The following is a 13,663-nucleotide window of genomic DNA, read 5'->3' on the forward strand; positions in this document are numbered from 1 at the left end:
TGGACATCCTGGATTTCCTCATTTGCACCCCATATCACTACAATGATTCCACATTCATCTCTATTCCGCTTACATACTTTTCTTACTGCTTCACATGCCCACATCATCAACTGGTGGCATTCAGTCTCAGGAAGGACAGCTGTCTTGATGTTTTAGGTCATCAGTATACATAAAGTATTCTCCAGGTATCACTACTGCCATGCTGGTAGCTACACTTCTGATCTCCCGACATTGTTTTTTGAGGGCTAGCTTGGAGCTTATGAATTGGCTCATTTTACAAATGGCTCTGAACACTATGGGACTCAACTGCTGAGGTCATAAGTCCCCTAGAACTTAGAACTACTTAAACCTAACTAACCTAAGGACAACACACACATCCATGCCCGAGGCAGGATTCGAACCTGCGACCGTAGCGGTCGCGCGGTTCCACACTGTAGCGCCAGAACCGCTCGGCCACCAGAGGCCGGGCTCATTTTACAGTTTGAGGAGGCACTATGGTACAAACAGTACAGTTCAGATTCCAAGTTTAGCTATAGGTCCCCTTTTACTTGGCTGTGGAAGTCAGTTCAACCTTGGAGGAAGACAAGGGACCACCATCTCCAATATGACAATACCCAGTTATGGTCTCTGGTACTCAACACTAACCTTTGGATTGATGATGATCATTTCACTTTGTTACAGTACAGGCAACAGTAGTAGTTTCCGTCACACCAAAATGAGACACCCCATTTCATTAGCATTTCTGAAGTTGTAATTTCTACAATCTTAGGTATGATACAGAAAATGTTGACTATCTGATTTACTTACCCTCATCTTCAACATATTGTACTGTATCGTCCTTATAATAACGAGGACCAGAAGACCGCCAAGTGAAATCTCAGAGATAGAACGCTCTGTATACCAAGACACACCTTTCAAAACCTGTAATTTCAATTCTTGAAATTAATTCTATGTATTCTATATTATTTAACAACAATACGGGAAGGATGGATTGCTACGCACCATGTAGAAGTAGTGCTGAGTTGCAGACAGGCAAAGTGACAGTACCCAAGCGTGTGTAGAGCTGTGCTTGTGTGCATGTGCGTGTGTGTTCTTTCTACTCCAGAAGAAGGACTTTGTCCAAAAACTTTAATATTTTTAGCAGTCCCTTTTCACATCTCCTGTATATGGTGAGTAGCAACCAATCCTTTCCATATAATTGTTCTTCCATCCTAAACTTTCCACAGTTTAATTTTACATATAATTTTAATTTTTTCTGACTCTCCCTTTACCCTAAATCTATTATTAAAGTCTCATTATCACAGGCTAAGAAATTCAGATTCAGTTGAGTTATCAAACATAATATAATGCAAACATATATTACACTGCACTGTGAAACACATTGAATTTAATGTACTTCCTGTTGCATTTTTCATTAATTTCCATGTATAACATATTGTGAACAAAAGTTTCTGGTGTATAACATATTTTACTTGAAGAAGTGCTACAAAATATATTTTCACAAATGCTAATGAAGAAGAACTAAACAACACATATTTCATGTAGAACTGAACTTTCCCACACTTGTAGAACATCTTTATTAAATGACAAGAAAATTTTCTTGTTCAATAATTTAATATATCATAAATTTTGTGATGTTCTCTCTCATTACCAATATATAAGACTGAATCAAATACAAATCTGAATTTTTAGAAGTTTATTTAAGCTTTAGAGCAATTCACAGACACGAATTTATTTTTCTATTTAGTCTCCTGAACAGAAAAACATTTTTCCCAGTGGACAGGCAGTTTCTCAATCCTGTTTTAGTATAAGGAATGTGACTGTGACAGCATCAAGTTGCACACGAACACCTCGACAGCACTATCATCCTCAAATCTGTCCTCCACCTGCTTCCTTCAGTGGTTCAGGTAAATGAAAATCACAGGGTGATAAATCTGGATTGTAGAGAGGATGTTCTAGTGTGGTCCAGAACAAATCCTGAATTTTCTTTCGAGTTTGGGGAGCTGTGTGGGACTGAGCACTGTCATGAAACACAATCACATTCCGGATTGGTAATGCACACCTTTCTGGTAATACGGATATTTTGTTCAGAACAAAATTTGGCAATAGTATGTAGTATTCACAGGACGATCTTCAGGAGAAAACTGAGGAGAAGAACTCCTTTAAAAAAAGAGACTGTTGTAAGAACCTTCCCTATGGAGAGACAGTTTCTGGCTCTGACGGGTGCAGATTCATCCTTTCTGCGCCATTCTGTCCTGCCATTTTTCGATTCTGGGGTGTAATGTTGCACCCACATTGCATCACAGGTCTTGTGCAAAAAATGTTCACCTTCAGTTTGGAAGGATGTCAGTAGCTGTTATATAACTCAGGATGATGAAATTTGTGCTCTGCTGCAGAAGACGGGGTACCCACCTTGTGGACACTTTCCGAAATCTAAGATTGTCAGTAATGATCACCCGAGCATTACCATAGCTTATACCAACCTCAGCAAGCAACTGTTATACAGATATTGTATTCAATAAGCTGGCTAACAATGTGAGTATTCTCCTCAGTTATGCTGGAAGGCATTGGTGAGCCCCATTCTCAAGTGTTTCTTGTCCTTGTAAAAACTATTTGTGCCATGCGTACACTCAAGTATTTCTCAGGGTGTTGTCCCCAAACTGCACCAGAAGTTTTTCAAAATTTCGGACAGTTTTATGTGCTCTGCTGTGAGAAACTCAATTGTAACATGTTATGCAACAGATAACAGTACCAGTATGTTTGCTTTGACACTGTGATTCTGACGTAAGACAAGGCATGACCCCATCCGAGTTGTGGAGAACAATCACTGGAAACGAAAGCAACAATGATCAGAAAGCGCATCATTCTCCATTTACAAAAAGGTGCATAAAACAAAAAAAATCTGTTTATATTTGATTCACCCTTGTACATACAACATGCAGTTCATAAACACACAATTTCAGAAACAAAATTTTTACTTGATCAACATATAAAAGAACACAAATGTATAGCCAAAAATACTGCTGTGATGCCAAAATACAGTTATTCACATAAACTCATGAACAACTGGCAGACAGTGGTAGTAACATGACAAAGATAAACTAGGGCCCAAGTCAAGCATATTGACAGCTCTGCCATAGAGGATGGACCTATGTCTTCTTCTTCTTCTTCAATGTTATCTTTCCAGATAAACCGATTCTAATGGGAGAATATACCATTTGCTCACATTTCAGGAGGAGTGTTAACAGTTAAATTACCTCCAAGAAGCTTTTAGCTAGAATTTCTATCATGCCTTTCATACCCTCATTCAGGAAAAAGAAGTGATATTTTATATAAACTGAATCAGAAGGAATTAATTGTTTGTATAATGACAACTGCTAATTAAATTTATGCTAGGGCAAACTCAAAAAATACAACTGAGAAAGTCGGCAACTGACAGAAGTCTACGATATGGTTGAATATTTCATAAAATCTTTCACATTGACGGCAAAAGATCCTTTAAAAATTTTGGAATTTATTGAGATGCTACAAATTTATTAATATATAGTATAGTATGTGATGAGTAACCAGTGCACACACATTCAGTTGAAAGTATTGTGTTGGGAGTGTAATGTTGCATAGCATCATCACAGGCAGTTCACATGGAGAATTATTGGTGTGTGGCATGTCTACTGGCCAGTTTACATACTAAGTGTTACACACAGCTCTATAAATATCTGATAACACATTAATTTATGTACATTATGTATAAATAAATAAAATGGGACACTATCGACAAAATAGCAGAGAAAATGGACCATTTGGCAATAGCAACAGAAAAACCAGGCCAGAGTGTGATGTCAAACAGAGGAAGTGAATCACTGACTCAGGAAATGTGAGATATCACACTCACATTCTGTATTCACAGATACATTGTGTGCTAAGGAATGCTGACTTGACTGGCTGGCAGATGGTGCTGAAGGTTTTCTGGTAGCTGCGACAGATTATGGACACCACTGAATGTCTAAATTACAATGACATAAACTAGATCTCAAAAAATATGAGGCACAGAGGCTATAAAACTTTTAGGAATGCACTTATAAGGGTTCACTATCTACCAGTCTGGCTCAACCAATGGGAGATAGCCTAGAATGAAAAACCTATGTTACCCGAAAGTGTGACAACAATAGCACAGGACACTGTGTAGTGGAAGAACAATAGTAGGATACTAATTGGTAGTAACATACATAACAAATAAACAGAGACAAACAAATGAATCTAACACAGCATGTCATTACTCATCCTATGAGTTCAACACGAACCCTTGACCTCCATTAATTGTAATATGCTTATGGTGCGGATTGTGAATGGATGGCTGTAACTGAGGAGCTGTCAAAGAGGTTCATAGCTTATGTCAGACAAAGCATATTGACCTGATGTTCATTTGTCTCTTCTCAAGCTGTTGATGTCAAAGGTATTTAAAACAATTTTCTTTGATCACCGGGCCTATCTTCAATTGCAAGACTGGCAGCAGATGCACAGCACCTGTAGTATGCAGATGAAGTGACTTGGCACCACACGTAACGTATCTGGCGTATTTATGAGTTTTTTGGTATCCTGCATCCACATTGACAGCAATTAAGCAGCAGCAATGTTTATAGCCAAAATTGGGAATGGAAGTTACCTGTGTATCGGGAATTGTGGATTAAATATCAACCTGTGTCTCAGTTGGAACCTTGCAAGGTCAAGTGTCTATTGCTACACTCAAGTTCTGGCTGTAATAACAATTTGACTGCTAGGCAAACAGCCATTTGCTGTGTTTTAACATCTTCGTTATTACTCATTATGTATGCAAAAGATGACACAAACACTGCACGAAATTTGAACTGGCATCCTCCAGCTAACCACCTTAGTCTCTGTGTCTCAACCAACATAGCTTCCATAAGCTGAACCCACCTAGGTGTACAGGCATACTTAAAGGGGGCAAGAAGTTTTGAATGTGTCTTGTTTCAATCTGTCATCACAGTTGCTCCTTGTGACTGCAATGTGTCCTCAGACCCAACCCACCCCACCAGGCATCAGCATATGAGTTGCAAGCACAAATCACATTGTGGCAGTCAGTGTAAATAAAATTAAAGCAGGGAATGTAAAAAGGAACGTAATCTGCCAACCGTACCATCTTTAAAATATCATTCTAAAGTAAAACTGTCAATCAGTCCATAACGTAAGAAGAATGAAAAATAGCTACTACCCATAATGATTACAGAACAATCATTGCTGATGCTTTCTTCAGAAAAGATAAAATCTTCTGATGAATAAGCTGTTCCATTTTCAGTACATTTATAACGGAGAAAGACGGAAATAGCAAAAAGAGGTTCACCTAGCTGAGCATGGGGCACATTTGCAAAACAATGCCTCATTGCCAGTGCAGTGTTTTCTTAATTAATTGCCTGATGTTTTCTTATTAACAACTTCTCTAGGCCACCACAATATCTATACGAGAATCACCGATGAGAAAATTTCTACTAAAGACTGCTTCATTTAGTGGTAATCATCAAAATATTTTGACTCCGATTCTGCTGAAGGGTCCTATGAAACCAAGTCCTTAAATCAAAAATATTAAAAAAGTTTTAACTTGGAGTGGCAATTTTGTCCAGTGCCACACAGCTATGTTAGGGAATACAAATAGGGCTATTCAGACTGGATGGTTCAAATGGCTCTAAGCACTATGGGACTTAACATCTGAGGTCATCAGTCCCCTAGACTTAGAACTACTTAAGTCTAACTAACCTAAGGACACCACACACATCCATGCCCAAGGCAGGATTTGAACCTGCGACTGTAGCAGCAGCGCAGTTCTGGACTGAAGTGCCTAGAACCGCTTGGCCACAGCGGCTGGCTATTTAGACTGAAGTCGGTGGTGAAATATGTGGAAACCATCCAGATAATAATACCTGTTATGCAAAACTACCATCATTCCATAACAGCAGTGTGCGAAGAGTGCATACACTTCTTTACTAGACACATAACACAGACAAATGATGTGCTAGTTATTCGCAGGAACATGCTCAATGTTACACCTTCCTGTAGACAATTTAATTTCTTCTCCTGCAGATGGTCACTTCATTGTGGAGGTGATAACAAGAATGACAGACTATTGATAAACAAGAGACTACCATGCCATATTACATCCTGTCTGCACCCCTTCTTCCCCCTACCCAAACTGTCATTTCTTACTTGGATATAACCCTCCGTTTTAGGTATGCCTCTTTGGTGAAGAGATACTGCAAAAAAAGGCTTATCACTGCTAGAGAAGCAAACTTGTTAAATGGCGGCCCTTGAAATTGTCAACATATTACAAACCAGTAAAAAAAAGCCTTCAGGAAAGTCTTGGACAGAGAGAGGTTTCTCCAGATATTACAGCTCATCGGCTCTTCTTCAAACGAAAACTTTTAGAGTTGCACAAATAGAGCCAAGCCAAAATCACAAATAAGCATTGATAGTAGCTACCTCACCATGCCATCACTGGAAAAACTTGAGAAGTCATTAGGAAATTGAAAAATAGCTCAGCAACAGAGTTAGGTGTGATGGGGAAGGAACAAATTAAATATTTTGGTACCAAAATTAGGTGCATTGCTGCCATACATTTCCCTGTCTAAATTTGTCCCTTGATGTCAAAACTAATCCTAAGACATGTCACCGACAACTTCTTCCAAACTTACTGTAATAACTCAAGGTCATGGTCATGACTGACAATACAGCTCTGGTACAACGTGGCTCGAGTCCTCACTACATGATGCACAGACGGGCGATAGTGCTAATGGGCAGTTGGTTCTGCAGTGTGGGGAGATTAACCATATGCTGGTCATCTGTGATGCCAAATTAACACAGTATTAATGTTGCACACTGACAGCTATTAGCTGCAAGTTTGTATGAAATAAGTAATCACTCTAAACTATACTACTCAGCTTCTCTGTTGTTTATTTTCAACCAACCCCCTTTGTTTTCTTAACTGGTGGTGTTGGAAGGATGGAAGCATCTTCTCCAGACCCCATATTCTCATTTAATCATCAGAATGAAAGGAGAACACCCAGTCATAATAGATGTATAGGAAGCTGGTAATGCAGGTACAAATCTACAGTTTCAGAAGATGTATCACCATGACAATAAAGCATTTCACCTTGGAGCACATTACCCACACTACCAGAACACTATGAATGTGGGGTCTTGAATAGTCTACAATATTTTACTGTTGGTTCAACTACTGGCTCCATTGAATTAACTGAAAATAGTAGAACAAGTTTCGTGACATTGGGAATGCTGCTAGTTTTCCTTGTGATATATAATACTGAAAACTATTCATACAGTTACCTGGCAGTCTCTATTCAGTATTTTGCAGAGGTGGTCACAGTTGGATGCTATGGCAACTTTTGGTAGGATGCAGGGGCTATCAATCAACGGGCAGAGAGAGATGAAGTGCCTTAGAAAGCGCCTCTTAATTTATTAATTTGTACATGTGTAGGCAGAGAGCAAATGAAAGAGGAATGTAATATTCAAAAAATATATTTAAAAGAAACTTATTTCAATTAAAAAGGTAACGTAAAGGAAAACTAACTCATATTTTACTATCTTGGGATAGATATTTTTTCCATTGCCAAGTGATCACCTACTGGCTCTAACTGACAGAAAATTGAGTAAAAGAACAAGTAAAGAAAATAAAATGCTTTCAGTGCTCTAATGTCATGGTCAGAATCCTCCATTATTTCTAACTTCAATCACGTGTCCTCACATGGAACCTGGAAAGGCTTAGGATGTAAATCTGTGATGAACTCTTGCAGACATCAAACCCTTACAGGAAACCAAAAGCCACACACATAGTACCTCGTCCAACATAATTCTTCCACCATCCCTGTGCACCAGTAGTTGGTACACCACACCTCCTGCCTGCATCTTTAATTGAAAACTTGCCTCTTTCAATTAGAGTAATGAACTGGATGCTCCCACTGAGCTACTGAAACTGACTGTCCACAACATGATTTGTGCTTGCCATTCTTATGCTGATGCCGAGAGGGGCGGGGTGGGGGAGTGCGGGTGGGAGAGACATTGTAGTCAAAAGGAGCAGCAGTGGTGACAGACTGAAAGAAGAAATATTCAAACTTTCTTGCCACTTTAAGTGTGCCTGTACAACTATATCCATTCAGCCGGTGGAGGCTGTGTAGGCCTAGATACTAAGACCCATTTTTTGAAGGTTGTTGATTCTAATCCTGTCCATGACATGGACAATTCTCTCTTGAGTGAACTAGTTCTTAAGAAATGTGCTTGAATTTGGACAAATAATTGGTAGCTGTAATGTAAAGTTGTCAAATGCCGTTAGTTGGTGTGTATGACAGGAATGTGTCAAGATCAGTTTGTTTTTTAAACATATATATCTAAAAGAAGAGAAAAAGTCTGTCCGGCTGACCTGCTGTGGCAGATGGAAGTAAGGTGGTAAAATGGAATATGCCACATCAAATTTCGCCCAAGGCACAGTGATTTTCATTCAGTGTTTGTGTCGTTTTTCTGCATAGTTAGTGAGTAATTAAAAAAAAAAGACATAACACAGTGAATGGCTGTTTGCCTAATAAGTAAAATTGTTATTACATCCAGAACTCGAGTCTAGCAATAAACCCGTGACAAGGTGAGGTTCCAAATGAGAGATGAGGTGACATCTAAACCACAGTTTCTAATACACAGGCAACTTCCATTCCTGTGGTCATCCGTGAGGTGAATTTGTGTAACCTTGACAATAAACATTGTTGCTACTTAAATGCTGCCACGTGGATGCAGGGGGGGGGGGGGGGGGGGGGGAACCCTCATAAACATACCAGATATGTGACGTGTAGTGACAAGGCACTTAATGTGCATCCTGCAGGTGCTTGCTGAGTTCTGTGCAGCTGCTGACAGTCTCACGTTGGAAGACAGGCCATGTGATCAAAGAAAATTGTTTTATATACCTTTGACATCAACAGCATGACAAGAGATAAATCAACTTCAGGTCAATATGCTATGCCTGACATAAGTCATAAACCACTTTGTCAACTCCCCAGTTAAAGTCATCCATTCGCAATCAGTACTACAGTTAATGGAGGTCAAGGATTCGCGTTGAACCCAGCGGATGAGTAATGACATGCTGTGTTAGATTTGTTTGTTTGTGTCTGTTTATTTGTTATGTTTGTTACTACCCAATTAGTATCCCACTATTGTTCTTGCACTGCTCAGTGCCCTGTGCTATTGTTGTCATGATGCTCCAACATCATTGTAGCTCATCTTGCCATGTTCCTCATCACCTTCACACTCTCATTTCTCCTGTTAAAGGCTGTTGTTAATTTGTTTGTAAACAATGACTAGTGCATCTGTGTGATGTAGCGTTCCAGAATTCATTTCCAAGAAATAAACTGTCCCAACTTCAAGTTACAAAACATAAAGATAAGCAGTTTTAGAAAAAAAATATCAGTTGTACTTAACATAGGTCTTTTATTCTCAGCTATCTCCCATTGATTAAGCCTGAATGATAGATAGTGAACCCTAATAAGTGCATTAAGTTTTATAGCCTCTGTGCCTCTTATTTTTTGATACCTAGGTGCTGTTTCTGTGATTTGGATGTTCATTCAGGTCCATAATCTGTGCCGTATATACCAGAAGATCTTCAGCACCATCTGCCAGCCATTCAAGTAAACAATCCTTAGCACACACAGCACATGTGAACACAGAGTGAGTGTCTGATATCTCACATTTCCTAAATCAGTGGCCCATTCCTCTGTTTGACATCATGCTCTGGCCTGGTTCATCTGTTGCTATTGGCAAATAGTCTAATTTTTCCGTCATTTTGTCTGCAGTGGCCCAACTTTTTCTTCCTTTCACAAATCGAAACTATATAATGGCAATGTGTGCTAGAAATTGTTACAGTACACCTCAAAGACTGTTTGCAACTACATTAACTTACCATCTCATGAACTGCCTTGTTGAAAAGATCATCTTCACTCAGAATGAGCAAAATAATTAATGACATGTATATGTGATGAGAATTGCTGTTGGGGGCATGGTATAAAGTCTTCAGAATGGGGATAACCTGAAAAAAATAAAATAAAAATCACAATTATAGGAAAATGTCAATAATTCACTCAGAAGGGACAAAATGAAATAAGCCATTTATGATGGATTAAAACTATGTGCCATGTGAGCATTAGCTCTGACTGCTGACTTTCATGGAAAAAGATCATCCAACATATGAAGTGAAATACCACCGCCTTCACAAAGTCTAGTTCTAGTACCCTACAACATTTTAATGTCACAAATGCTCTACTTCAAGCACACATGACAAGTGTAAAATTAAATTCTTTCTAACATTTTGGTTATATTGAATAGCACACCATAAAAATATAAAATTACATGAACAGTTACATATATATGAAAGCCTAACAAACATCTAAGAACAAAAAATTGTCATTATGGTTGTGGATGCTCAGCGAACTACCACAGAGTGAATCCTGCCCCTGAGTTAATATAAATACAAATAATGGATCTATTTATCATGTGATATTCAGATGAACAGCAATAAATTTATGAAAGGCATCTGAATAACATTCTAAATTACAGTGGGCTGTCAATGGATAATTCTGTACCAATAATTTTCTGGGACTGAGCATCATCTTTCCCTGGTCCTCAGCTTTGGCAGCAGCATCATTCCCACATGAATCTTTTGGAAAATTACAGTCCTGGTGAAATATATATTCATATTCATCATAATTTTAAAATAATCTTGCTGTTCATTCATAATCTTAATAGTCCATTACAAAGTGTAGAAGAGCTAATTTGCAACAACACATTTCACCAGCACAGCCGGGGCAGTTATTACTGTTCTCCTAAGGATGAGATGAATCGATTCTGGAACACACCCTAACAAACTTTCATCTTTGCAACAAGATACTCTGTGTACTAAATATGAACTTTCTTTTCAGTCCATTGTGTCCATGTCTGTTTTAGATATTCCTGAATGCATTATCTACCCTATTTTTTCTGTTTCTGTTTTAGTTCTTATATGACCTAGTTTACCACTTTTGTTTTAGCTGCAGTGTCCTATTATCCAATTATTATCTCTTTAGTGATGTCTCCACAAATGCTATGTGAAGGCTGTGCCGCTCACAACGTAGGAAAGGGAGGCCTCAAAGATGAAATGGAGTTCGTGACTGCACCTTCAGGCAAACTCTGAGGTGCATTATAAAATAACAGACACCAACAATACAACATAAAAATGTGATCACTTTACCCTTGGGTATAAAGTACACTACAGAGTTTTTAAGGTATGAATTCATTTGCAAAGTGATGAAAAACTGGTTCAGTGAGGTTTTCCTATTGAAATTCAATTTTTTAAAAAAACAGAAAATTGAAGGACCCCTTCAAAAATTAACAGCGAAAAACTGAAATCATGAAGCTGTTAAGATACAATGATGAGTTTCATGAGTAAGATCAGGGACACTTATGAGTTGCACAACAGAATCCTCTTTACAAGTGTTAGTGGGAAGCAAATGAAGACAGAAATCTTCAAATATTATTCAAGTTAAAAATTACAGCTTGACTATAAACACAACTTACTGGTATCCAAATGGTACAGTATGCAATTACATATATGACAATTATAATAATAAAAAACAATAATACTAATAATAAAGTACATTCATTTCCATACCAATTGTTCAATGTCAGAACATGCTAATATGTACGTCCGTACATGAGGATTCCTATGCACTAATAGATAAAGAAGTAGTGTTGTTTGATCACTACTGACAGCTGTACTCAGTGTTTTATACAACTGGGACATATCAATCTTGAAAGTTGAAGCTGCTCTTGTAGGTGTGATTTCTACATTGCCTGCAACAACAAAAACTTTATTAGTCAAAATATAATATGTGACTTTCGGATTAGCTGAGTAACACCTCAACATTTTCAGTGATCATATAAGAAAGTTTAATCAGAATGTACACATTTAACTGCTCTATCCCGTTGTCTGTGATAATAATGAATTAAGTGTTTCATACTGTTTCCCTCGGATTTTAATTGTCGCAGAAAAATGTAAACATTTAATAGGGTACACTAAAGAAGCCGTATTGCTCACTTGTTTGACATTAGGATAATAATATCACAGTTGACAACATACAATTACAATCTGTAGTTTCCTCCCATTTGTAAACTAAATTGTTCCTTACTTTTATGTTATTTAACCATGACATTAACTTTGGTATTACTATTATTATTTATTTGCCACAAATTCAAAATATTTAATAGACATAAAACAAACCTCTGAGGCATATATAAATCTTATTTATATTATAACAAACAATCTGGTATTTATTAATACAAAAAATAAATAAAACACTAATTGAGCTGAAATATTAACTACTTGGAAACCACAGAGAATGGAGAAAAACAAACAAAAGAGTTTTTCCTTTTTGAAATAACAATTTCTCCATCTAGGAGAAAAAAAGTTGCACACCAGTGGAAATCTCACTGCAGCTATAAACTGGACCATGTGTAAAACACACACACACTCTCTCTCTCTCTCTCTCTCTCTCTCTCTCTCTCTCTCTGGGGTGAAAAGGGATGGAGGGGGAGATTATATCCTTTAGCATATTCTCTTCACTTTTTAGGCCTTCAGCTCAAATGTTATAGACATACACTGAGGTAGTGAAAGTCTTGGGATAGCAATACGCACATACACAGATCGCAGTAGTATTGCTTACTCACGATATAAAATTGCAGGGCATTGGTGGAGCTGTCATTTATACTCACGCGATTCACGTGAATAAGTTTCCAATGTGATTATTGCTGCACGACAGGAATTAACAGGCCTTGAATGTGGAAAGGTAATAGGGAAGTAGGTGCATGGGACGTGCAATTTCAAAAATTGTTGGGGAATTCAGTACACCGACGTCCACAGTACCAAGAGTGTGCCAAGAATACCATATTTAAGGCATTACCTCTCACCGTGGACAACGCAGTGGCCAAAGGCCTTCACTTAACAACCAAGAGCAGAGGTGCTGGTGTAGAATTCTCAGTGCTAACAGACAAGCAACACTGCATGAAATAACTGCAGAAATTAATGTGGGAGGTACGACAAACATATTGTTATGACAGTGGGGCAAGAAATGGTGTTAATGGCCTACGGCAGCAGATGACCGATATGAGTGCCTTTGCTAACAGCATGTCGCTTGCAGTACCTCTCCTGGGCTTGTGACCATATCGTTTGGACCCAAGATGGCTGTAAAACTGTGGCCTGGTCAGATGAGTCCCAATTTCAGTTTGTAAGAAGAGCTGATGGTAGGGTTTGAGTGTAGCACAGAGCCCATGAAGCCCTGGACCTAAGAGTGTCCACAAGGCACTGTACAAGCTAGTTGTGGCTCCATTATGACATTGGCTGCATTTACTTAAAATGGACTGGGTCCTTTTATCCAACTTAAGGAATCACTGACTGGAAATGGTTATGTTAGGCTACTTGGAGACCATCTGCAGCCACTCACTGATTTTGTGTTCCCAAACAATGATGGAATTTTTATGGACGACAATGTGCCATGTCACCAGGCAGCAATCGTTCGCATTTGGTTCAAAGAACATTTTGGACAATTCGGGTGAATGATATGGCCACTGTGAT

At 38.4% G+C, this 13,663-nt stretch overlaps 1 protein-coding gene across 2 annotated transcripts in view; it reads right to left on the reverse strand.

Moving 5' to 3' along the window:
* The window catches only part of LOC124556450 (dymeclin), a 161,639-nt gene that overhangs the window by 41,553 nt on the left and 106,423 nt on the right, over positions 1–13,663 (reverse strand). For both annotated transcript variants that reach the window (XM_047130402.1, XM_047130401.1), the window contains exons 8-10: positions 11,705–11,886; positions 9,962–10,087; positions 808–921 (exon numbers count right to left, since the gene is read on the reverse strand). In XM_047130402.1, coding sequence (XP_046986358.1) covers positions 808–921; positions 9,962–10,087; positions 11,705–11,886 — 422 coding nt within the window. The remainder of the gene's footprint in view (positions 1–807; positions 922–9,961; positions 10,088–11,704; positions 11,887–13,663) is intronic.

The sequence above is a fragment of the Schistocerca americana genome, chromosome X, assembly GCF_021461395.2.
Source record: "Schistocerca americana isolate TAMUIC-IGC-003095 chromosome X, iqSchAmer2.1, whole genome shotgun sequence".
In the NCBI taxonomy this organism is placed as follows: Eukaryota; Metazoa; Arthropoda; class Insecta; order Orthoptera; family Acrididae; genus Schistocerca; species Schistocerca americana.